The 24,999-nt window shown below is 56.4% G+C and overlaps 1 protein-coding gene across 3 annotated transcripts in view; it reads right to left on the reverse strand.

Annotated features, from left to right (window-relative positions):
- Positions 1-24,999, reverse strand: part of hsd17b3 (hydroxysteroid (17-beta) dehydrogenase 3) — a 140,940-nt gene that overhangs the window by 59,187 nt on the left and 56,754 nt on the right. For 2 of the 3 annotated variants that reach the window (XM_072516743.1, XM_072516741.1), the window contains exons 4-5: positions 11,105-11,221; positions 20-87 (exon numbers count right to left, since the gene is read on the reverse strand). In XM_072516743.1, coding sequence (XP_072372844.1) covers positions 20-87; positions 11,105-11,221 — 185 coding nt within the window. The remainder of the gene's footprint in view (positions 1-19; positions 88-11,104; positions 11,222-24,999) is intronic. The other variant, XM_072516742.1, reaches the window with a different exon arrangement.

Raw genomic sequence — 24,999 nt, forward strand, 5'->3', positions numbered from 1 at the left:
ATAAAAAAGAGAGTTGTACCTTATCTACTTCAGTCATTTCAAGAAATCTACATGGATCTGGGGTTTGCAGCATGCCAACGTTGTTCACTACAAGAAAAATGGAAGTTAGTTATATTTATTTTTACAATATGCAAAAAGGTAATGCAAATTTGTATGTAGATTTATTGATCTATTCAGCAGCTAAGCAATTTAAAAAAACACTACACAAATCAAGTGAAAGCAGCTTTGCGCAGTAAATTCAATTTATAAGAAAATACGTTCTTGTTGCTGGTTATATAATGGGTTTATTCTTTTTAGACTTGCTTCATCAGACCTCTTGTTCAAAAAAATTTCTTCATGTCTTTTTATAATTTTCTGTCTATTTCTGTCGAGCTATTTTTTTAATACCTGTTAAAGTAATGCCTCCAATACACCATGAACTGACTTATAAGGAATCACTGACCTCAGTGGTATGCAATATATTAAGAAACGTAATAACTGAAACACTTGGTATAGCGCTTATAGCTTCAAATATTATTGCAGTTTCATGTTATAGACATAACAGGGTATGAAACCCAGCTTCTATTCATCCAATGTTAGTACTCCCACTCACAAATCTTTATCTTGCTCGGCAGGTTCCTTGTGGAAATTGTTATGTGGATCTTGTCAAGGTCAACTGATAAAAGTTTTGAAAGAGGCAGCAATGTGGTTGGAAAATTCATGTCGACTTCTGGCAAAGTTAGCAGCTGCAGTGGCGAAGGCTGGTGAGCACAGCTTTATTGTGATGATAGTCTGGTCAGTTGTAGATGGCAGTGACCAGAGTCTCAGCTTTATATATTTGATGACTGCATTAAAAACATTATTGAAGTCGTCTCGCTGAAATTGAAACTAGCCAAGTACAAAGCAGTGCGTATCCTCTCTGCACTCTATACAAATGGCAACATCATTATCATTTGATATTTCAGGCATAACATTAATTCGAGCCAGAGAATTGAGGATTTTTTTTAAACTCCCCTTTAATTCTTTGCGTAAATTTATTTAATTTGTGCCCCTCCATTACCTTCTCAGAGACTGCCAGGAAGAATATCGCAATTTATCTCACAATATTTCTAATCTTCAAGGCCTTCATCAGGTTCTTCACATTCTCAGTTCAATGAGACCAGCTCAAACCACCCAAGTCTCTCTTCCTAAACGGGGAGCCTCCTCTGCGGTAACATCCAAGGTTCAATACATGATGCAAAATATGGGGATGGATAGTGTATACAGGAGGTGGAGGGAAGTGGGGCTGGTCAAGGTGAGGGATCTGTATTTGGTGGAAGGGTTCGCCAGTCTGGAGGAGCTAAGGGAGAAGGTGGAGCTGCCGACGGGTAGTGAGTTCAGGTATCTGCAGGTTAGGGACTTTGTGCGAAAGGTCTGGAGGGGGGTCCCTAGGTTGCCGGGATACACCCTGCTGGAGTGACTGCTGCTTCCGGATGTGGAAGGGGAGGGAAAAATTGGGGATATATACAAGTGGCTGGGGGAGCAGGAAGGTGAGCGGCTGGTGAAGATCAAGGAAAAATGGGAAGTGGAATTGGGAATGGAGATCAATTGGGGAGTATGGAGTGAGGCACTGCAAAGGGAAAATGGAACCTCCTCTTGGATGAGTCTGATACAGTTTAAGGTGGTGCACAGCGTGCATATGACTCTGGCGAGAATGAGTGGGTTCTTTCAGGGGGGTAGCAGATGAGTGAGAGAGATATGGGCGGGGGCTAACGAATCACGCGCACATGTTTTGGGGTTGTGAAGAATTGGGAAGATTCTGGGCGGGAGTATTCGCGGTCTTAGCCAGGGTAGTGGAGGAGGAGGTGGCGATATTTGGGGTTTCTGAGAAGCCAGAGCTCATGGAGAGGAGAAACACCTTCACCTGTCTGATTTCATGACGACTAATTTTGCTGGAGTGGCGGTCGGCATCGCCACCGGGGGGGGGGGGGGGAGCAGCCGTATGGTTGGGTGACCTGTACGACTTCCTGCGGTTGGAGACGAGAAAGTATGAGTTAATGGGCTTTGCACAGGTGAAGGAGACACAGCCTGAGTGAGTGAGACACATCCAGAGTGGGATTTGGAACTTGGTTATTTGGTGCAGTGAGGTAATCAGGAAAGGTAAGTGATGAATCAAATGTTGCTGTTTTTCAGTTAAAAGTGCAGTGTGTAGCTTAGTTTCTGATTGGCTGAAGCTACCCCACCCTAGATCTGTCAGTCACCTGTAGCCTGCTTAGTGGCACAAGGGTGTACATTGTATTCCTCTGTTTGAAGCTTAAGTAGTGTGAGTCACGCTGGTTGGCTGAGTTCTGTATAAAAGTCAGACACAAAGCACACTCAGTAAGGTTTGCGCAGGTGAAGGAGACACAGCCTGAGTGAATGAGACACATGCAGAGTGGGAATTAGAACAGGGTAATTTGATGCAGTGAGGTAACTCGGTGCAGAGTGGGAGAAGGTGCTTTTTCCCTACCACTTTGTTCTCTTTCTTCTGGCCTGTAACTGTTAATCTGCAGGGAGAGAACCAGGGAGTATCCTGGGAAGGTAAGTGATTTTTGTTTTTATTACCTTTTCAAATTGTGTGTGTGTGGGGGGAGGGGGGGGGAGAGACTGTAAGTGACATCACAGTAAAGCTATGACCTGATTGGCTGGTTGGGAATCTGTTAAATTTGAAAAAATAATAATATTGCCCCAAAAATCTAATTGATGAACTAGATAGTGGAGTAACTAAACCTGAGGGCAGAGATCGGTATTTAGCATTTAATTTTACAGTAAAAATCATCTAGCATCAGGGCCATATAGTTAATTGTAACTCAATCTAACAATAATTCAAGTGTTTATTTTAAATTAATTAATTAGTGCTTGAATGTCACTCAGTGGGGTGCAGTGCTCCAACCATGAGGTGTGGCAGATCTGTGACGCTTCCAGCATTCCGATCGACTACATCTGCAGCAAGTGTAACCAATGGCAGCTCCTCACAAACCGCGTGGTTTGGTTGGAGCAGCAAGTGGATGCACTTAGGAGCATGCAGGTGGTGGAAAGCGTCATAGATATGAGTTATAGAGATGTGGTCACACCCAAGGTGCAGGCAAAGAGATGGGTGACCACCAGAAGGGGCAAGCAGTCAGTGCAGGAATCCCCTATGGTTGTCCTCCTCTCGAACAGGTATACCCAACAGGATACTGTTGGCGGGAATAGCCTATCAGGGGAAAACAGCAGCAGCCAGAGCAACAGCACCACAGCTGGCTCTGATGTTCAGCGGGGAGGGTAAAAGCGCAGAAGAGCAATAGTCATAGGGGACTCTATAGTCAGGGGCACAGATAGGCGCTTCTGTGGACGTGACAGAGACTCCAGGGTGGTATGTTGCCTCCCTGGTGCCAGGGTGCAGGATGTCTCCGAAAGGGTAGCGGACATCCTGAAGGGGGAGGGTAAACAGGCAGAGGTCATTGTACATATCCGTTCGAGAGACATAGGCAGGAAGGGGCATGAGGTCCTGCAGCAGGAGTTCAGGGAGCTAGGCAGAAAGTTAAAAGACAGGACCTCAAGGGTTGTAATCTCGGGATTACTCCCTGTGCCACGTGCCAGTGAGGCTAGAAATAGGTAGAGCAGCCAAACACGTGGCTAAACAGCTGGTGTATGAGGGAGGGTTTCCGTTATCTGGACAACTGGGAGCTCTTCCGGGGCAGTTGTGACCTGTATAAGAAGGACGGGTTGCATCTAAACTGGAGAGGCATAAATATCCTGGCCGCGAGGTTTGCTAGTGTCACACGGGAGGGTTTAAACTAGTATGGCAGGGGGGTGGGCACGGGAGCAATAGGTCAGAAGGTGAAAGAATTGAGGGAGAACTAGGGAATATGTCCAGTATGTCTCTGAGGAAGAGCAGACAGGGAGATGTTGCCTGAAGTGTTCTTAATGCAAGAAGTATAACAGGTAAGGCAGATGAACTTAGAGCTTGGATTAGTACTTGGAACTATGATGTTGTTGCCATTACAGAGACCTGGTTGAGGAAAGGACAGGATTGGCGCTAAACATTCCAGAATTAAGATGTTTCAGGTGGGATAGAGGGGGATGTAAAAGGGGTGGAGGAGTTGCGCTACTGGTTAGGGAGAATATCACAGCTGTACTGCGGGAGGACATCTCAGAGGGCAGCGAGGCTATATGGGTGGAGATCAGGAATAAGAATGGTGCAGTCACAATGTTGGGGGTTTACTACAAGCCACCCAACAGCCAGCGGGAGATAGAGGAGCAGATAGGTATACAGATTTTGGAAAGGAGTAAAAGCAACAGGGTTGTTGTGAGGGGAGACTTTAACTTCCCCAATATTGACTGGGACTCTCTTAGTGCTAGGGGCTTGGATGGGGCAGAGTTTGTAAGGAGCATTCAAGGGTTGGTCCACTGAAGGACAGACAAGGGAATCGATGTGTGGAGCCAGAGGAAATGGGGGCTGGTTTAGCACAGGGCTAAATAGCTGGCTTTTAAAGCAGACGAAGCAGCGAGGTTCAATTCCCGTACCAGCCTCCCCGAACAGGCGCTGGAATGTGGTGACGAGGGGCTTTTCACGATAACTTCATTTGAAGCCTACTTGTGACAATAAGCGATTTTCATTTAATTTCATTCTAAATGGGCGAGGTACTAAATGGATACTTTGCATCAGTATTCACCAAAGAGGAGGAATTGGTGGATGTTGAGTCTGGAGAATGGTGTGTAGATAGCCTGGATCACATTGAGATCCAAAAAGACGAGATGTTGGGCATCTTGAAAAATATTAAGGTAGATAAGTCCCCATGGCCTGATGGGATCTATCCCAGAATACTGAAGGAGGCTAGAGAGGAAATTGCTGAGGCCTTGACAGAAATCTTTGGATCCTCACAGTCTTCAGGTGATGTCCCGGAGGACTGGAGAATAGCCAATGTTGTTCCTCTGTTTAAGAAGGGAGCAAGGATAATACAGGGAACTACAGGCCGGTGAGCCTTACGTCAGTGGTAGGGAAATTACTGGAGAGAATTCTTCGAGACAGGATCTACTCCCATTTGGAAGCAAATGGACGTATTAGCGAGTGGCAGCATTGTTTTGTGAAGGGGAGTTCGTGTCTCACTAACTTGATAGGAGTTTTTCGAGGAGGTCACAAAGATGATTGATGCCGGTAGGGCAATGGATATTGTCTGTATGGACTTCAGTAAGGCCTTTGACAAGGTCCCTCATGGCAGACTGGTACAAAAGGTGAAGTCACACGGGATCAGGGGTGAGCTGGCACAATGGATACAGAACTGGCTAGGTCATAGAAGGTAGAGAGTAGCAATGGAAGGATGCTTTTCTAATTGGAGGGCTGTGACTAGTGGTGTTCCGCAGGGATCAGTGCTGGGACCTTTGCTGTTCGTTATATATATAAATGATTTGGAGGAAAATGTAACTGGTCTGATTAGTAAGTTTGCAGACGACACAAAGGTTGGTGAAATTGCAGATAGTGATGAGGACTGTCAGAGAATACAGCAGGATTTAGATCGTTTGAAGACTTGGGCGGAGAGATGGCAGATGGAGTTTAATCCGGACAAATGTGAGGTAATGCATTTTGGAAGATCTAATGCAGGTAGGGAATATACAGTGAATGGTAGAACCCTCAGGAGTATTGACAGTGAGACCTAGGTGTACAGGTCCACAGGTCACTGAAAGAGGCAACACAGTTGGAGAAGGTAGTCAAGAAGGCATATGGCATGCTTGACTTCATTGGCCGGGGCACTGAGTATAAAAATTGGCAAGTCATGTTGCAGCTGTATAGAACCTTAGTTAGGCCACACTTGGAGTATGGTATTCAATTCTGGTCGCCACACTACCAGAAGGATGTGGAGGCTTTAGCGGGGGTGCAGAAGAGATTTACCAGGATGTTGCCTGGTATGGAGGGCATTAGCTAGGAGGAGAGGTTGAATAAACTCGGTTTGTTCTCACTGGAACGACGGAGATTGAGGGGCGACCTGATAGAGGTCTACAAAATTATGAGGGGCATAGACAGAGTGGATAGTCAGAGGCTTTTTCCCGGGGTAGAGGAATCAATTACTAGGGGGCATAGGTTTAAGGTGTGAGGGGCAAGGTTTAGAGGAGATGTACGAGGCAAGGTTTTTACACAGAGGGTAGTGAGTGCCTGGAACTCGCTGCCGGAGGAGGTGGTGGAAGCAGGGACGATAGTGGCGTTTAAGGGGCATCTTGACAAATACATGAATAGGATGGGAATAGAGGGATACGGACCCCGGAAGTATAGAAGATTTTAGTTTTGATGGGCAGCATAGTCGGCACGGGCTTGGAGGGCCGAAGGGCCTGTTCCTGTGCTGTACTTTTCTTTGTTTGTTCAGGGGGGTTTGAGGAAAGGTGGGGGATATTTGTGACTGTGTTTGAGGGGTTGTTCGTCGTGGGGGAAATGGGGGTGAAAAAGGGGAAAAATCTGTAGACTGTATAGTTGATTGTTGGGAAGTCGGTTCCCCGCGGTGTTTATTGGCTGTAACCTGCTTTGATACATGTTTGTAATAAAATACATTTTGAAAAGATTAATGCAAAATATGAAGCCAATTTTGCAATGCTCTATCGCACATTCGTACCTGGACAGAATTTGATCATTTCAATCCTTCCTTCTTCTGTTATGTTGAGCAACAAAGGATTTAACTTGCTTACTGATAGACATCAATTCAGACGAGACGCTGAGAAGCAGTGAACCGATGCTTTAATAAACTAAATATGTGCCGACCTGTAGCTCCTCCCGCACTGCAGGGCTGACCCAGGTCAACAGGCTTTATACCTCCACAGCTGGGCGGAGCCACAGGCGGAGCCAACAGCAGCACCAATAATAACATTCCAACAGTACAACAGCAACAACCAATAACAGAACAGCAATAACAATAAGTATGTACAACAGTGGAGATAACAATACTAATAGAACAGTAGAACAATAGTGAACATATATACAACAGCCTTACGCAGCCATATGTGGCTCAGCACATTCACCCCCCCGTTAAAAAAAAAGCCCGGTGGGGGTGAAAGGGACTCACAAGTTCAGTCTCACAGGCGGACGAATTGTTCGCTGCGAGCGCCTCAGCTCCGGCTCCGGCGTGGACACTGGCGCCGAAACCTTCGGCTCCGGGAGCACATCGTCCGCACAACAGGGTCCCGGATAGGGTGACGACTCAGAGGCAGGGCTAAAAGACCCTGTGGGAGATGTTGGTGAAGGTGTAGGTGGGGAAGTGGGTGGGGAGGTGGCTGGGAGGGGCGCAGTGATAATGGGCGCGGGGGTACCCGCGGGTGCCAGGTCCCGGATGGAGACTGTGTCCTGTCGTCCATCGCGGTGTGCCACATACGCGTACTGAGGGTTCGCGTGGAGAAGCTGAACCCGCTCGACCAGGGGATCGGCCTTATGGCTCCTTGCGTATTTCCGTAGGAGGACCGACGTCCTGGGAAAGACAAATAGACGGTTGTGAGTGGTCTCGGTTGTGGCAGTACACAGAAGCGACCGGATGGAGTGGAGCGCGTCAGGTAGGGCCTCTTGCCAGCGGGAGACTGGGAACTTCTAGACCATAGGGCCAGAAGGACGGCCTTCCAGACCGTAGCATTCTCCCTCTCCACCTGCCCGTTCCCCCGGGGGTTGTAGCTGGTAGTCCTACTCGAGGCGATGTCCTTACTGAGCAGGTACTGATGCAGCTCCTCACTCATAAAAGAGGAGCCCCGATCGCTATGTATATAGGCGGGGAAACCAAACTGGGATAAAATGCTGCTCAGGGCCTTGATGACAGTGGCAGAGGACATATCAGGACAAGGGATTGCAAACGGGAAGCGGGAGTACTCATCAACAACGTTGAGAAAGTACACATTCCGGTCAGTGGAGGGGAGGGGCCCTTTGAAGTCCATGCTGAGGCGTTCAAAAGGGCCGGAGGCCTTCACCAGGTGAGCCTTGTCCGGCCGATAGAAGTGCAGCTTGCACTCTGCACAGATTTGGCAATCCCTGGTCACAGCCCTGACATAGTCAGGGGAGTAGGGCAGGTTGCGGGCCTTGACAAAGTGAAGAAGCCGGGTGACCCCCGGGTGACAGCGGTCGTTGTGGATTGCCCGTAACCGGTCTGTTTGCGCACTGGCGCGTGCAGGACAGGGCATCTGGGGGCTCGTTGAGCTTCCCAGGGTGATACAAGATGTTGTAGTTATAGGTGGAGAGTTCGATTCTCCACTGCAAAATCTTTTTGTTCTTAATCTTGCCCCGCGGCGTGTTATTAAACATGAAGGCAACTGACCGTTGGTCTGTGAGGAGAGTGAATCTCCTGCCGGCCAGGTATTGCCTCCAATGTCGCACAGCTTCCACAATGGTTTGTGCCTCCTTCTCGACGGAGGAGTGTCGAATCTCGGAGGCATGGAGGGTACGGGAAAAAAAGGCGACAGGCCTTCCTGCCTGGTTGAGGGAAGCGGCCAGGGCAAAGTCAGACGCATCGCTCTCCACCTGGAATGGAAGGGATTCATCCACAGCGTGCATCGTGGCCTTGTCAATGTCGGCTCTGATGCAGTTGAAGGCCAGGCGGGCCTCAGCCATCAGGGGAAAAATGGTGGACTTAATGATTGGGCGGGCCTTGTCCGCGTAGTTGGGGACCCACTGGGCATAATACGAGAAAAACCCCAGGCATTGTTTCAGGGCCTTGGGGCACTGGGGAAGAGGGAGCTGGAGAAGGGGGCGCATGCAGTCGGGGTCGAGTCCTAGGACACCTTTTTCCACGACGTAGCCGAGGATGGCTAGCCGGGTTGTGCGGAAAACGCATTTCTCCTTATTGTAGGTTAAATTAAGGAGTCGGGCGGTGCGGAGGAATTTGTCTAGGTGAGCGTCATGGTCCTGCAGGTCATGGCTGCAGATGGTGACATTATCCACGTACGGGAACGTGTCCCGTAGCCTGTGCTGGTCCACTATTCGGTCCATTGTTCGTTGGAAGACCGAAACCCCATTGGTGACGCTGAAGGGGACCCTGAGGAAATGGAAGAGGCGGCCATTTGCCTCAAAGGCAGTGTACTGGCAGCCTTCCGGCCGGATAGGGAGCTGGTGGTACGCGGACTTCAAGTCTACCGCAGAGAAGACTCAATACTGTGCAATCTGATTGACCAGATTAGATATGCGTGGGAGGGGGTACGCATCGAGCTGCGTGTACCGGTGGATCGTCTGACTGTAGTCCACCACCATCCGATTCTTTTCCCCGGTCCTGACGACCACCACTTGCGCTCTCCAGGGGCTGTTGCCGGCCTCGATGATCCCTTCCTCCAGGAGCCGCTGAACCTCTGACCTGATGAAGGCCCTGTCCTGAGCACTGTACCGTCTGCTCTGGGTGGCGACGGGCTTACAGTCTGGGGTGAGGTTCGCGAAGAGCGAAGGAGGGGCGACCTTCAGGGTGGCGAGGCTATAGATCGTGAGAGGGGGCAGGGGTCCTCCGAATTTTAGTGTTAGGCTTCTGAGGTTGCACTGGAAATCTAACCCGAGCAGGAGGGGAGCGCAGAGATGAGGGAGGACATAGAGCTTAAAGTTAGTGTACTCTACGCCTTGTGTTGACAGGTTTGTGATGCAATACCCCCGGATCTGTACGGAGTGTGAACTGGACGCGAGGCATATAGTATGCGAGACGGGGAGGACCTGGAGGGCGCAGCGCCTTACCATATCCGGGTGGACAAAACTATCTGTGCTCCCGGAGTCGAAGAGGCAGGTCGCCTCCTGCCCGTTGAGTTTGGCAGGCATCGTAGAATTTCGCAGATGGTAAGGCCGGGACTGGTCGAGCTGGACCGAGCTGAGGTAATGCGAAGTACTATCTGTGGCGGCAGCGTGATCACAAAATGGCGGTGTCGACGATTTGGCCAAGATGGCGGTGCCCACAGGTCGCACGTGGCGGGCCACGTCGGCGACCAAGATGGCGTCATCCACAGCGGATGACGCGTCGGAAGGGGGCGGTCCCAGCAGGCACGATGCCATGTTGTGGGGTCTGTGAGCCTCAGGCCGACAGGCTTTTAATTTTGGGGCCTTAGAGCGGCTCAGACATACCTTCGCAAAATGACCTTTCTTGCCGCACTCATTACACACAGCGCTGCGTGCTGGGCAGCGCTGCCGGGGATGCTGGCACTGCCCGCAGAAATAACAACAAGGTCCTCCGGAGCCGGCCGGAAGCCGTGAGGCGCAGGAGTGAGATGCGATTGGGTCGGGTGATGGTTTCGCCTCTGACGTCCCCGAGGATGCCACGTGGTCGGATGGGAAAGCCTAGAGGCTTTCTAACGAGGTAGCCAGCTTCACTGTCGCCTCGAGGTCGAGAGCCCCTTTCTCGAGGAGGCGCTGCCGGACATAGCTGGACTGGACTCCAGCCACATAAGTGTCCCGAATCATTAGCTCCGAATGCTCCGATGCAGAGACCGCCCGACAGTTACAACTGCGGGCGAGTACCCTCAACTCACGAAGATACTCCGCGAGCGACTCACCCTGGCGCTGACACCGCGTGGTGAGGAGGTGTCGAGGGAGGACATCATTGACCGGCCTCACAAACTGTTCCTTGAGTACATCTACAGCCTCCGTATACGAGCCCGCATCTCGGGTTAACTGGAAGATCCGGTGGCTCACCCGGGCGTTGAGGAGACGTTGCTTGCGTGCCGGGGAAACCGCAGCTGTTGAGGATTCGAGGTAGACCTCGAAGCAGCTGAGCCAATGCTCACAGATAGCTGGCGCTTCAGCGGCCTGCGGGTCCAGTTCGAGACGTTCAGGTTTGAGGGCAGCATCCATTAGCAAAATTTTAGTTTATTAAATTGATAGACATCAATTCAGACGAGACGCTGAGAAGCAGTGAACCGATGCTTTAATAAACTAAATATGTGCTGACCTGTAGCTCCTCCCGCACTGCAGAGCTGACCCAGGTCAACAGGCTTTATACCTCCACAGCTGGGCGGAGCCACAGGCGGAGCCAACAGCAGCACCAATAATAACATTCCAACAGTACAACAGCAACAACCAATAACAGAACAGCAATAACAATAAGTATGTACAACAGTGGAGATAATGATACTAATAGAACAGTAGAACAATAGTGAACATATATACAACAGCCTTACGCAGCCATACGTGAATCACCACACTTACCCAGGACCCCAATTTCAAGTCCTCTTAGATTTTCCTTGATGTGCTCATAAATGTCCCTCTCAGTAAAGTTAACCTGAACTGTCTTTACTTTTCTTCCTGTGGCTTGCCCTGTCAATGTACAAAAGTATTTAACACATATTAAAAAGACACACCATTCAGCATTCAACTACATTTTACAGCTAAACAAACCATTAATTAATTGGCTAATGACTAATTTCAGGATTATACATGCTCATGTTTCTATTTTGTTGATTTAACCAATGTCAGGAAAGTGGAATTCATTGTGATGGCACAACAGGAAATATTTGTAAGTGCCTCATGATGAGGAAGCAGGGGGTGGGTGGTATCATCTTCATGTGGTTCCTGGTAGTTTAGTGTGAAGTACACATCCATATTCTGGATACTCTGTCTCACATATTTACTTAGATAAGAGGCAACTGCGATCTGACAATATTCTCACCCCTTACAAAAATAAAACATGATGTGGAGATGCCGGCGTTGGACTGGGGTGAGCACAGTACGAAGTCTTAAGACTTCGTACTAAAAATAAAACAATGAGACTTCTATACTATGAATGTATTAGAGCTTCTATCTAGCAAAATTCTTCCCCGGTATTGGCTGACCTTCACAAATACATTTCCCTCTTTTCTTTCCCATTATAAACAGCACTTCTTTGTCATCTAGTACTCTGCTGTTCTATCACTGAAATATAAATAGCAACTCTTTGTACAGAGTAGAGAGGCTTCTGGTGTTCATCTATGTTATTTTGCGCTTTGTGTTATTGATGAGATTCCGATCTCATGTTCATGCCATCATGAAGATTGCACATTTCCACCTCCGTAACATTGCCCAACTTGGACCTGTATCAGCTAATCTGCTGCTACCATCTCATCCATGCCTTCATTGGGCGCGATCTAGATGCCAGAGAATGTGGCGACAGCAGTGTCGACAGAGGCTCGAGGAGGCAGCCCATGTGCAGGGGCTCGCCCCGAACCATCAGGACTCGGCCACCCATCAAGCCTGGGAGGGACCCAGAGGGGGAGACCGACAAAGGCCCGAGGTGTCCATGTGTCGCTGGTCATTCATAGGAGATGTTAGACAGCATGAACAAAGGAGGCTCCACCTCAACAAGGGGATGGTGCGGCACCTGTGCCATGTCCTTTGGGACTTGGCACCACGTGGGGGAGGAGGATACCCGCTCCCAATTGGCCGTCAAGGTCACGGCAGCCCTGACATTTTACGCCTCAGGTTCATTCCAGGGTTCAAGCAGGGACTTGTGTGACAAATCCCAACCAATAACCCACAAGTGCATCCATGAAGTCACGGATGTCCTGTTTGCGACTTCCAGTGTGGGCCATGGAGTGAGAGACGATGACTAATCCCGAAAAAATGGAAGGACGTGGTGAAATGTGGGTCGTGTAGGCCCATATCACTATTGAACACGGATGTGAAAAGTTGTTGGCAGGGAGGATGGAGGATTGTGTCCCGGAGGTGGTGGCAGAAGATTCGGGAAGGGTAGGAGCTCGCGAGTAATATAAGACAGCTGTTGAATGTGGTGATGAATCCATCGGGGGCTCTGGTACCCAAGGTGGTAGTGTCCATGGGCTTGGAGAAGACATTTGATCGGGTGGAGTGGCAGTACTTGTTTGGGGTTTTGGGAAGGTTTGGGTTTGGGCCGAGATTTGTGACATGGGTGCGGTTGCTATATGTGCCACCAAGGGCGAGGGTGAGGCCGAATGATATGAGCTCACAAAGCTTTGACTTACACAGGGGTATGAGGCAGGGGTGCCCGCTGTCGCCGCTGCTGTTTGCGTGGCCATAGAGCCATTGGCGATGGCTCTCAGGGAGTCAGCAGAGTGGCAGGGGACTTTGAGGGGACAGAGGGAGCATTGGGTGTCGCTCTATGCCGATGACCTCTTGCTGTATGTTTCGGATCCGTTGGAGAGTATGGGAAGGATTATGGGCCTGTTGGGGAGGTTTGGAGGAATCTCGGGGTACAAGCTGAATGTAGGGAAAAGCGAGGTATTCCCGGAGAATGAGCTGGCACAGCGGGCTACTTTAGGGGGGAATGCCATTTACGGTAGCGACGGACAAGTTTAGGTATTTGGGGATTCAGGTAGCGAGGGAATGGACGGGACTCCATAAGTGGAACTCAACAAAGCGGGTGGAGGAGGCTAGGGAGGATCTTAAGAGGTGGGACACACTGCATTTAACACTGGTGCAAGTGGTGAAAATGAATATTTTCCCGAGGTCCTTGTTTATCTTTCAAGCTCTTCCGACCTTTATACCAAAGGCCTTTGTTCGGAAAGTGGACACGGTCACTTCTGTATGGGCAGACAAGATGCCGAGGGTGGGGAGGACCCTGCTACAGAGGCAGCAGGGGGGGTTGGCGTTGCCGAACTTGCTTCATTATTATTGGGCAGCGAATGTGGACAAGGTGTGGCAGTGGTGGGAAGGAGAAGGGGTAGAGTGGATTAGGATGGAGGAGGAATCTTGTAAGGGGTCTAGTTTGAGGGCTATGGTGATGGCAGCGTTGCCAATGGCTCCGAGTAGGTATTCTGGGAGCCCAGTGGTGCAGTCCACGGTGAAGATATGGAATCAGTTGAGGAGGCATTTTAGGGTGGAAGGGATGTCGGTGCTAACGCCGCTGTGCGAGAATCATGAGTTTGAGCCGGGGGGGATGGATAGTGAATACAGGAGGTGGAGGGAAGTGGGGCTGGTCAAGGTGAGGGATCTGTATTTAGAGGAAGAGTTCGCCAGACTGGAGGAGCTAAGGGAGAGGGTAGAGCTGCCGATGGGGAGTGAGTTCAGGTACCTACAGGTTAGGGACTTTGCGCAAAATGTTTGGAGGGGATTCCCTAGGTTGCCGGGATACACCCTGCTGGAGCTACTGCTGCTTCCATATGTGGAAGGGGAAGGAAGAATTGGGGATATATACAAGTGGCTGGGGGAGCAGGGAGGCGAGCGGGTGGTGAAGATCAAAGAGAAATGGGTAGCGGAGTTGGGAGGTGAGATCAATTGGGGAGCATGGAGTGAGGTACTGCGAAGGGTAAACGGGACCTCCTCTTGTGCAAGGATGAGCCTGATACAGTTTATGATGGTGCAGAGGGTGTACATGACTCGGGTGAGAATGAGTGGGTTCTTTCAGGGGGTAGCAGATGAGTGTGAGAGGTGTGGGCGGGAACCAGCGAATCACGCACACACGTTTTGGGGTTGTGAAAAATTTGGAAAATCCTGAACGGGAGCGTTTGCGGTCTTAGCCAGGATAGTGGAGGAGGAGGTGGATCAGGACCTTTTTTGGGGTTTCAGAGAAGCCGGAGCTCATGGAGAGGGGGAAGGCCGATTTCGTGGCTTTCACCTTTCTGATTGCACGGCTGCAAATTTTGCTGGAGTGGCTGTTGGCATCGCCACCGGGGGTAGCGGCTTGGTTGGGTGACCTGTACAACTTCCTGCGATTAGAGAAGATAAAGTTTGAGTTAAGGGGCTCTTCAGGGAGGTTTGAGGTAAGGTGGGGGATGTTTGTGACCGTGTTTCAGGGGCTGTTCGTGGGGTGATATACATCACTGTAAGTACACAAAGGGTTAATATACATACACACCTAACTAGACATTAGAGGGAACACCAGAGACATGACACACAGGCAGTCTACCAATAGGTCAGTAAAATAGGATACGACCAATGGGCAGTCGCGATACACAGAGGTGACACTACCACAGGAGGGCATTACCCTCAGCGACTGGGACATGCTGCCGAGACCCTCAGCGACTGGGACATGCTGCCGAGACCCTCAGCGACTGGGACATGCTGCCGAGACCCTCAGCGACTGGGACATGCTGCCAAGGCCCTCAGCGACTGGGACATGCTACCAAGGACGTCAGCGACCGGGACATGCTGCCGAGACCCTCAGCGACTGGGACATACTGCCAAGACCCTCAGCGACTGGGACATACTGCCAAGACCCTCAGCGACTGGGACATGCTGCCAAGGCCCTCAGCGACTGGGACATACTGCCAAGGCCCTCAGCGACTGGGACATGCTGCCGAGACCCTCAGCGACTGGGACATACTGCCAAGACCCTCAGCGACTGGGACATACTGCCAAGACCCTCAGCGACTGGGACATGCTGCCGAGACCCTCAGCGACAGGGACATGCTGCCGAGGCCCTCAGCGACTGGGACATGCTGCCGAGGCCCTCAGCGACTGGGACATGCTGCCGAGACCCTCAGCGACTGGGACATGCTGCCGAGACCCTCAGCGACTGGGACATGCTGCCGAGACCCTCAGCGACTGGGACATGCTGCCGAGACCCTCAGCGACTGGGACATGCTGCCAAGGCCCTCAGCGACTGGGACATGCTGCCGAGACCCTCAGCGACTGGGACATGCTGCCAAGGCCCTCAGCGACTGGGACATGCTGCCGAGACCCTCAGCGACTGGGACATGCTGCCGAGGCCCTCAGCGACTGGGACATGCTGCCAAGACCCTCAGCGACTGGGACATGCTGCCGAGACCCTCAGCGACTGGGACATGCAGCCGAGACCCTCAGCGACTGGGACATGCTGCCAAGGCCCTCAGCAACTGGGACATGCTGCCGAGACCCTCAGCGACTGGGACATGCTGCCGAGACCCTCAGCGACTGGGACATGCTGCCGAGACCCTCAGCGACTGGGACATGCTGCCGAGGCCCTCAGCGACTGGGACATGCTGCCAAGACCCTCAGCGACTGGGACATGCTGCCGAGACCCTCAGCGACCGGGACATGCTGCCAAGGCCCTCAACGACTGGGACATGCTGCCGAGACCCTCAGCGACTGGGACATGCTGCCGAGACCCTCAGCGACTGGGACATGCTGCCAAGGCCCTCAGCGACCGGGACATGCTGCCAAGGCTCTCAGCGACTGGGACATGCTGCCGAGACCCTCAGCGACTGGGACATGCTGCCGAGACCCTCAGCGACCGGGACATGCTGCCAAGGCCCTCAGCGACCGGGACATGCTGCCAAGGCCCTCAGCGACTGGGACATGCTGCCGAGACACTCAGCGACTGGGACATGCTGCCGAGACCCTCAGCGACCGGGACATGCTGCCAAGGCCCTCAGCGACCGGGACATGCTGCCGAGGCCCTCAGCGACTGGCACATACTGCCGAGACCCTCAGCGACTGGGACATGCTGCCAAGGCCCTCAACGACTGGGACATGCTGCCGAGACCCTCAGCGACTGGGACATGCTGCCGAGACCCTCAGCGACTGGGACATGCTGCCAAGGCCCTCAGCGACCGGGACATGCTGCCAAGGCTCTCAGCAACTGGGACATGCTGCCGAGACCCTCAGCGACTGGGACATGCTGCCGAGACCCTCAGCGACCGGGACATGCTGCCAAGGCCCTCAGCGACCGGGACATGCTGCCAAGGCCCTCAGCGACTGGGACATGCTGCCGAGACACTCAGCGACTGGGACATGCTGCCGAGACCCTCAGCGACTGGGACATGCTGCCGAGACCCTCAGCGACCGGGACATGCTGCCGAGGCCCTCAGCGACTGGGACATGCTGCCGAGACCCTCAGCGACTGGGACATGCTGCCGAGACCCTCAGCGACTGGGACATGCTGCCGAGACCCTCAGCGACTGGGACATGCAGCCGAGGCCCTAAGCGACTGGGACATGCTGCCGAGACCCTCAGCGACCGGGACATGCTGCCGAGACCCTCAGCGACCGGGACATGCAGCCGAGACCCTCAGCGACTGGGACATGCTGCCGAGGCCCTCAGCGACTGGGAAATGCTGCCGAGACCCTCAGCGACTGGGACATGCAGCCGAGACCCTCAGCGACCGGGACATGCAGCCGAGACCCTCAGCGACTGGGACATGGAGCCGAGACCCTCAGCGACCGGGACATGCAGCCGAGACCCTCAGCGACTGGGACATGCTGCCGAGACCCTCAGCGACTGGGACATGCTGCCGAGACCCTCAGCGACTGGGACATGCTGCCGAGACCCTCAGCGACTGGGACATGCTGCCGAGGCCCTCAGCGACCGGGACATGCTGCCAAGGCCCTCAGCGACTGGGACATGCTGCCGAGACCCTCAGCGACCGGGACATGCAGCCGAGACCCTCAGCGACCGGGACATGCAGCCGAGACCCTCAGCGACTGGGACATGCTGCCGAGGCCCTCAGCGACTGGGACATGCTGCCAAGGCCCTCAGCGACCGGGACATGCAGCCGAGACCCTCAGCGACTGGCACATACTGCCGAGACCCTCAGCGACTGGGACATGCTGCCAAGGCCCTCAGCGACTGGGACATGCTGCCGAGACCCTCAGCGACTGGGACATGCTGCCGAGACCCTCAGCGACTGGGACATGCTGCCGAGACCCTCAGCGACCGGGACATGCTGCCGAGACCCTCAGCGACTGGCACATACTGCCGAGACCCTCAGCGACTGGGACATGCTGCCAAGGCCCTCAGCGACTAGGACATGCTACCGAGGCCCTCAGCGACTGGGACATGCTGCCGAGACCCTCAGCGACTGGGACATGCTGCCAAGGCCCTCAGCGACTGGGACATGCTGCCGAGACCCTCAGCGACCGGGACATGCTGCCGAGGCCCTCAGCGACCGGGACATGCTGCCAAGACCCTCAGCGACTGGGACATACTGCCAAGACCCTCAGTGACTGGGACATGCTGCCGAGACCCTCAGCGACAGGGACATGCTGCCGAGGCCCTCAGCGACTGGGACATGCTGCCGAGGCCCTCAGCGACTGGGACATGCTGCCGAGACCCTCAGCGACTGGGACATGCTGCCGAGGCCCTCAGCGACTGGGACATGCTGCCGAGGCCCTCAGCGACTGGGACATGCTGCCGAGGCCCTCAGCGACCGGGACATGCTGCCGAGACCCTCAGCGACTGGGACATGCTGCCGAGACCCTCAGCGACTGGGACATACTGCCGAGACCCTCAGCGACCGGGACATGCTGCCGAGACCCTCAGCGACTGGGACACGCTGCCGAGACCCTCAGCGACCGGGACATACTGCCAAGGCCCTCAGCGACTGGGACATGCTGCCGAGACCCTCAGCGACTGGGACATGCTGCCGAGACCCTCAGCGACTGGGACATGCTGCCGAGACCCTCAGCGACTGGGACATGCTGCCGAGACCCTCAGCGACTGGGACATGCTGCCGAGACCCTCAGCGACTGGGACATGCTGCCGAGACCCTCAGCGACTGGGACATGCTGCCAAGGCCCTCAGCGACTGGGACATGCTGCCGAGACCCTCAGCGACTGGGACATGCTGCCAAGGCCCTCAGCGACTGGGACATGCTGCCGAGACCCTCAGCGACTGGGACATGCTGCCGAGGCCCTCAGCGACTGGGACATGCTGCCAAGACCCTCAGCGACTGGGACATGCTGCCGAGACCCTCAGCGACTGGGACATGCAGCCGAGACCCTCAGCGACTGGGACATGCTGCCAAGGCCCTCAGCAACTGGGACATGCTGCCGAGACCCTCAGCGACTGGGACATGCTGCCGAGACCCTCAGCGACTGGGACATGCTGCCGAGACCCTCAGCGACTGGGACATGCTGCCGAGGCCCTCAGCGACTGGGACATGCTGCCAAGACCCTCAGCGACTGGGACATGCTGCCGAGACCCTCAGCGACCGGGACATGCTGCCAAGGCCCTCAACGACTGGGACATGCTGCCGAGACCCTCAGCGACTGGGACATGCTGCCGAGACCCTCAGCGACTGGGACATGCTGCCAAGGCCCTCAGCGACCGGGACATGCTGCCAAGGCTCTCAGCGACTGGGACATGCTGCCGAGACCCTCAGCGACTGGGACATGCTGCCGAGACCCTCAGCGACCGGGACATGCTGCCAAGGCCCTCAGCGACCGGGACATGCTGCCAAGGCCCTCAGCGACTGGGACATGCTGCCGAGACACTCAGCGACTGGGACATGCTGCCGAGACCCTCAGCGACCGGGACATGCTGCCAAGGCCCTCAGCGACCGGGACATGCTGCCGAGGCCCTCAGCGACTGGCACATACTGCCGAGACCCTCAGCGACTGGGACATGCTGCCAAGGCCCTCAACGACTGGGACATGCTGCCGAGACCCTCAGCGACTGGGACATGCTGCCGAGACCCTCAGCGACTGGGACATGCTGCCAAGGCCCTCAGCGACCGGGACATGCTGCCAAGGCTCTCAGCAACTGGGACATGCTGCCGAGACCCTCAGCGACTGGGACATGCTGCCGAGACCCTCAGCGACCGGGACATGCTGCCAAGGCCCTCAGCGACCGGGACATGCTGCCAAGGCCCTCAGCGACTGGGACATGCTGCCGAGACACTCAGCGACTGGGACATGCTGCCGAGACCCTCAGCGACTGGGACATGCTGCCGAGACCCTCAGCGACCGGGACATGCTGCCGAGGCCCTCAGCGACTGGGACATGCTGCCGAGACCCTCAGCGACTGGGACATGCTGCCGAGACCCTCAGCGACTGGGACATGCTGCCGAGACCCTCAGCGACTGGGACATGCAGCCGAGGCCCTCAGCGACTGGGACATGCTGCCGAGACCCTCAGCGACCGGGACATGCTGCCGAGACCCTCAGCGACCGGGACATGCAGCCGAGACCCTCAGCGACTGGGACATGCTGCCGAGGCCCTCAGCGACTGGGAAATGCTGCCGAGACCCTCAGCGACTGGGACATGCAGCCGAGACCCTCAGCGACCGGGACATGCAGCCGAGACTCTCAGCGACTGGGACATGGAGCCGAGACCCTCAGCGACCGGGACATGCAGCCGAGACCCTCAGCGACTGGGACATGCTGCCGAGACCCTCAGCGACTGGGACATGCTGCCGAGACCCTCAGCGACTGGGACATGCTGCCGAGACCCTCAGCGACTGGGACATGCTGCCGAGGCCCTCAGCGACCGGGACATGCTGCCAAGGCCCTCAGAGACTGGGACATGCTGCCGAGACCCTCAGCGACCGGGACATGCAGCCGAGACCCTCAGCGACCGGGACATGCAGCCGAGACCCTCAGCGACTGGGACATGCTGCCGAGGCCCTCAGCGACTGGGACATGCTGCCAAGGCCCTCAGCGACCGGGACATGCAGCCGAGACCCTCAGCGACTGGCACATACTGCCGAGACCCTCAGCGACTGGGACATGCTGCCAAGGCCCTCAGCGACTGGGACATGCTGCCGAGACCCTCAGCGACTGGGACATGCTGCCGAGACCCTCAGCGACTGGGACATGCTGCCGAGACCCTCAGCGACCGGGACATGCTGCCGAGACCCTCAGCGACTGGCACATACTGCCGAGACCCTCAGCGACTGGGACATGCTGCCAAGGCCCTCAGCGACTAGGACATGCTACCGAGGCCCTCAGCGACTGGGACATGCTGCCGAGACCCTCAGCGACTGGGACATGCTGCCAAGGCCCTCAGCGACTGGGACATGCTGCCGAGAACCTCAGCGACCGGGACATGCTGCCGAGGCCCTCAGCGACCGGGACATGCTGCCAAGACCCTCAGCGACTGGGACATACTGCCAAGACCCTCAGCGACTGGGACATGCTGCCGAGACCCTCAGCGACAGGGACATGCTGCCGAGGCCCTCAGCGACTGGGACATGCTGCCGAGGCCCTCAGCGACTGGGACATGCTGCCGAGACCCTCAGCGACTGGGACATGCTGCCGAGGCCCTCAGCGACTGGGACATGCTGCCGAGGCCCTCAGCGACTGGGACATGCTGCCGAGGCCCTCAGCGACCGGGACATGCTGCCGAGACCCTCAGCGACTGGGACATGCTGCCGAGACCCTCAGCGACTGGGACATACTGCCGAGACCCTCAGCGACCGGGACATGCTGCCGAGACCCTCAGCGACTGGGACACGCTGCCGAGACCCTCAGCGACCGGGACATACTGCCAAGGCCCTCAGCGACTGGGACATGCTGCCGAGACCCTCAGCGACTGGGACATGCTGCCAAGGCCCTCAGCGACTGGGACATGCTGCCGAGACCCTCAGCGACTGGGACATGCTGCCGAGACCCTCAGCGACTGGGACATGCTGCCGTGGCCCTCAGCGACTGGGACATGCTGCCGAGGCCCTCAGCGACCGGGACATGCTGCCAAGGCCCTCAGCGACTGGGACATGCTGCCAAGGCCCTCAGCGACTGGGACATACTGCCGAGACCCTCAGCGACTGGGACATGCTGCCGAGGCCCTCAGCGACTGAGACATGCTGCCGAGACCCTCAGCGACTGGGACATGCTGCCGAGACCCTCAGCGACTGGGACATGCTGCCGAGACCCTCAGCGACTGGGACATGCTGCCGAGACCCTCAGCGACTGGGACATGCTGCCGAGACCCTCAGCGACTGGGACATGCTGCCGAGACCCTCAGCGACTGGGACATGCTGCCGAGACCCTCAGCGACTGGGACATGCTGCCGAGACCCTCAGCGACTGGGACATGCTGCCAAGGCCCTCAGCGACTGGGACATGCTGCCGAGACCCTCAGCGACTGGGACATGCTGCCAAGGCCCTCAGCGACTGGGACATGCTGCCGAGACCCTCAGCGACTGGGACATGCTGGCGAGGCCCTCAGCGACTGGGACATGCTGCCAAGACCCTCAGCGACTGGGACATGCTGCCGAGACCCTCAGCGACTGGGACATGCAGCCGAGACCCTCAGCGACTGGGACATGCTGCCAAGGCCCTCAGCAACTGGGACATGCTGCCGAGACCCTCAGCGACTGGGACATGCTGCCAAGGCCCTCAGCGACTGGGACATGCTGCCGAGACCCTCAGCGACTGGGACATGCTGCCGAGGCCCTCAGCGACTGGGACATGCTGCCAAGACCCTCAGCGACTGGGACATGCTGCCGAGACCCTCAGCGACCGGGACATGCTGCCAAGGCCCTCAACGACTGGGACATGCTGCCGAGACCCTCAGCGACTGGGACATGCTGCCGAGACCCTCAGCGACTGGGACATGCTGCCAAGGCCCTCAGCGACCGGGACATGCTGCCAAGGCTCTCAGCGACTGGGACATGCTGCCGAGACCCTCAGCGACTGGGACATGCTGCCGAGACCCTCAGCGACCGGGACATGCTGCCAAGGCCCTCAGCGACCGGGACATGCTGCCGAGGCCCTCAGCGACTGGGACATGCTGCCGAGACCCTCAGCGACTGGGACATGCTGCCGAGACCCTCAGCGACTGGGACATGCTGCCGAGACCCTCAGCGACTGGGACATGCTGCCGAGACCCTCAGCGACTGGGACATGCTGCCGAGACCCTCAGCGACTGGGACATGCAGCCGAGGCCCTCAGCGACCGGGACATGCTGCCGAGACCCTCAGCGACCGGGACATGCTGCCGAGACCCTCAGCGACCGGGACATGCAGCCGAGACCCTCAGCGACTGGGACATGCTGCCGAGGCCCTCAGCGACTGGGAAATGCTGCCGAGACCCTCAGCGACTGGGACATACTGCCGAGACCCTCAGCGACCGGGACATGCTGCCGAGACCCTCAGCGACTGGGACACGCTGCCGAGACCCTCAGCGACCGGGACATACTGCCAAGGCCCTCAGCGACTGGGACATGCTGCCGAGACCCTCAGCGACTGGGACATGCTGCCGAGACCCTCAGCGACTGGGACATGCTGCCGAGACCCTCAGCGACTGGGACATGCTGCCGAGACCCTCAGCGACTGGGACATGCTGCCGAGACCCTCAGCGACTGGGACATGCTGCCGAGACCCTCAGCGACTGGGACATGCTGCCAAGGCCCTCAGCGACTGGGACATGCTGCCGAGACCCTCAGCGACTGGGACATGCTGCCAAGGCCCTCAGCGACTGGGACATGCTGCCGAGACCCTCAGCGACTGGGACATGCTGCCGAGGCCCTCAGCGACTGGGACATGCTGCCAAGACCCTCAGCGACTGGGACATGCTGCCGAGACCCTCAGCGACTGGGACATGCAGCCGAGACCCTCAGCGACTGGGACATGCTGCCAAGGCCCTCAGCAACTGGGACATGCTGCCGAGACCCTCAGCGACTGGGACATGCTGCCGAGACCCTCAGCGACTGGGACATGCTGCCGAGACCCTCAGCGACTGGGACATGCTGCCGAGGCCCTCAGCGACTGGGACATGCTGCCAAGACCCTCAGCGACTGGGACATGCTGCCGAGACCCTCAGCGACCGGGACATGCTGCCAAGGCCCTCAACGACTGGGACATGCTGCCGAGACCCTCAGCGACTGGGACATGCTGCCGAGACCCTCAGCGACTGGGACATGCTGCCAAGGCCCTCAGCGACCGGGACATGCTGCCAAGGCTCTCAGCGACTGGGACATGCTGCCGAGACCCTCAGCGACTGGGACATGCTGCCGAGACCCTCAGCGACCGGGACATGCTGCCAAGGCCCTCAGCGACCGGGACATGCTGCCAAGGCCCTCAGCGACTGGGACATGCTGCCGAGACACTCAGCGACTGGGACATGCTGCCGAGACCCTCAGCGACCGGGACATGCTGCCAAGGCCCTCAGCGACCGGGACATGCTGCCGAGGCCCTCAGCGACTGGCACATACTGCCGAGACCCTCAGCGACTGGGACATGCTGCCAAGGCCCTCAACGACTGGGACATGCTGCCGAGACCCTCAGCGACTGGGACATGCTGCCGAGACCCTCAGCGACTGGGACATGCTGCCAAGGCCCTCAGCGACCGGGACATGCTGCCAAGGCTCTCAGCAACTGGGACATGCTGCCGAGACCCTCAGCGACTGGGACATGCTGCCGAGACCCTCAGCGACCGGGACATGCTGCCAAGGCCCTCAGCGACCGGGACATGCTGCCAAGGCCCTCAGCGACTGGGACATGCTGCCGAGACACTCAGCGACTGGGACATGCTGCCGAGACCCTCAGCGACTGGGACATGCTGCCGAGACCCTCAGCGACCGGGACATGCTGCCGAGGCCCTCAGCGACTGGGACATGCTGCCGAGACCCTCAGCGACTGGGACATGCTGCCGAGACCCTCAGCGACTGGGACATGCTGCCGAGACCCTCAGCGACTGGGACATGCAGCCGAGGCCCTCAGCGACTGGGACATGCTGCCGAGACCCTCAGCGACCGGGACATGCTGCCGAGACCCTCAGCGACCGGGACATGCAGCCGAGACCCTCAGCGACTGGGACATGCTGCCGAGGCCCTCAGCGACTGGGAAATGCTGCCGAGACCCTCAGCGACTGGGACATGCAGCCGAGACCCTCAGCGACCGGGACATGCAGCCGAGACTCTCAGCGACTGGGACATGGAGCCGAGACCCTCAGCGACCGGGACATGCAGCCGAGACCCTCAGCGACTGGGACATGCTGCCGAGACCCTCAGCGACTGGGACATGCTGCCGAGACCCTCAGCGACTGGGACATGCTGCCGAGACCCTCAGCGACTGGGACATGCTGCCGAGGCCCTCAGCGACCGGGACATGCTGCCAAGGCCCTCAGAGACTGGGACATGCTGCCGAGACCCTCAGCGACCGGGACATGCAGCCGAGACCCTCAGCGACCGGGACATGCAGCCGAGACCCTCAGCGACTGGGACATGCTGCCGAGGCCCTCAGCGACTGGGACATGCTGCCAAGGCCCTCAGCGACCGGGACATGCAGCCGAGACCCTCAGCGACTGGCACATACTGCCGAGACCCTCAGCGACTGGGACATGCTGCCAAGGCCCTCAGCGACTGGGACATGCTGCCGAGACCCTCAGCGACTGGGACATGCTGCCGAGACCCTCAGCGACTGGGACATGCTGCCGAGACCCTCAGCGACCGGGACATGCTGCCGAGACCCTCAGCGACTGGCACATACTGCCGAGACCCTCAGCGA

This window comes from Scyliorhinus torazame, chromosome 9 (genome assembly GCF_047496885.1).
Source record: "Scyliorhinus torazame isolate Kashiwa2021f chromosome 9, sScyTor2.1, whole genome shotgun sequence".
NCBI classification, from domain to species: Eukaryota; Metazoa; Chordata; class Chondrichthyes; order Carcharhiniformes; family Scyliorhinidae; genus Scyliorhinus; species Scyliorhinus torazame.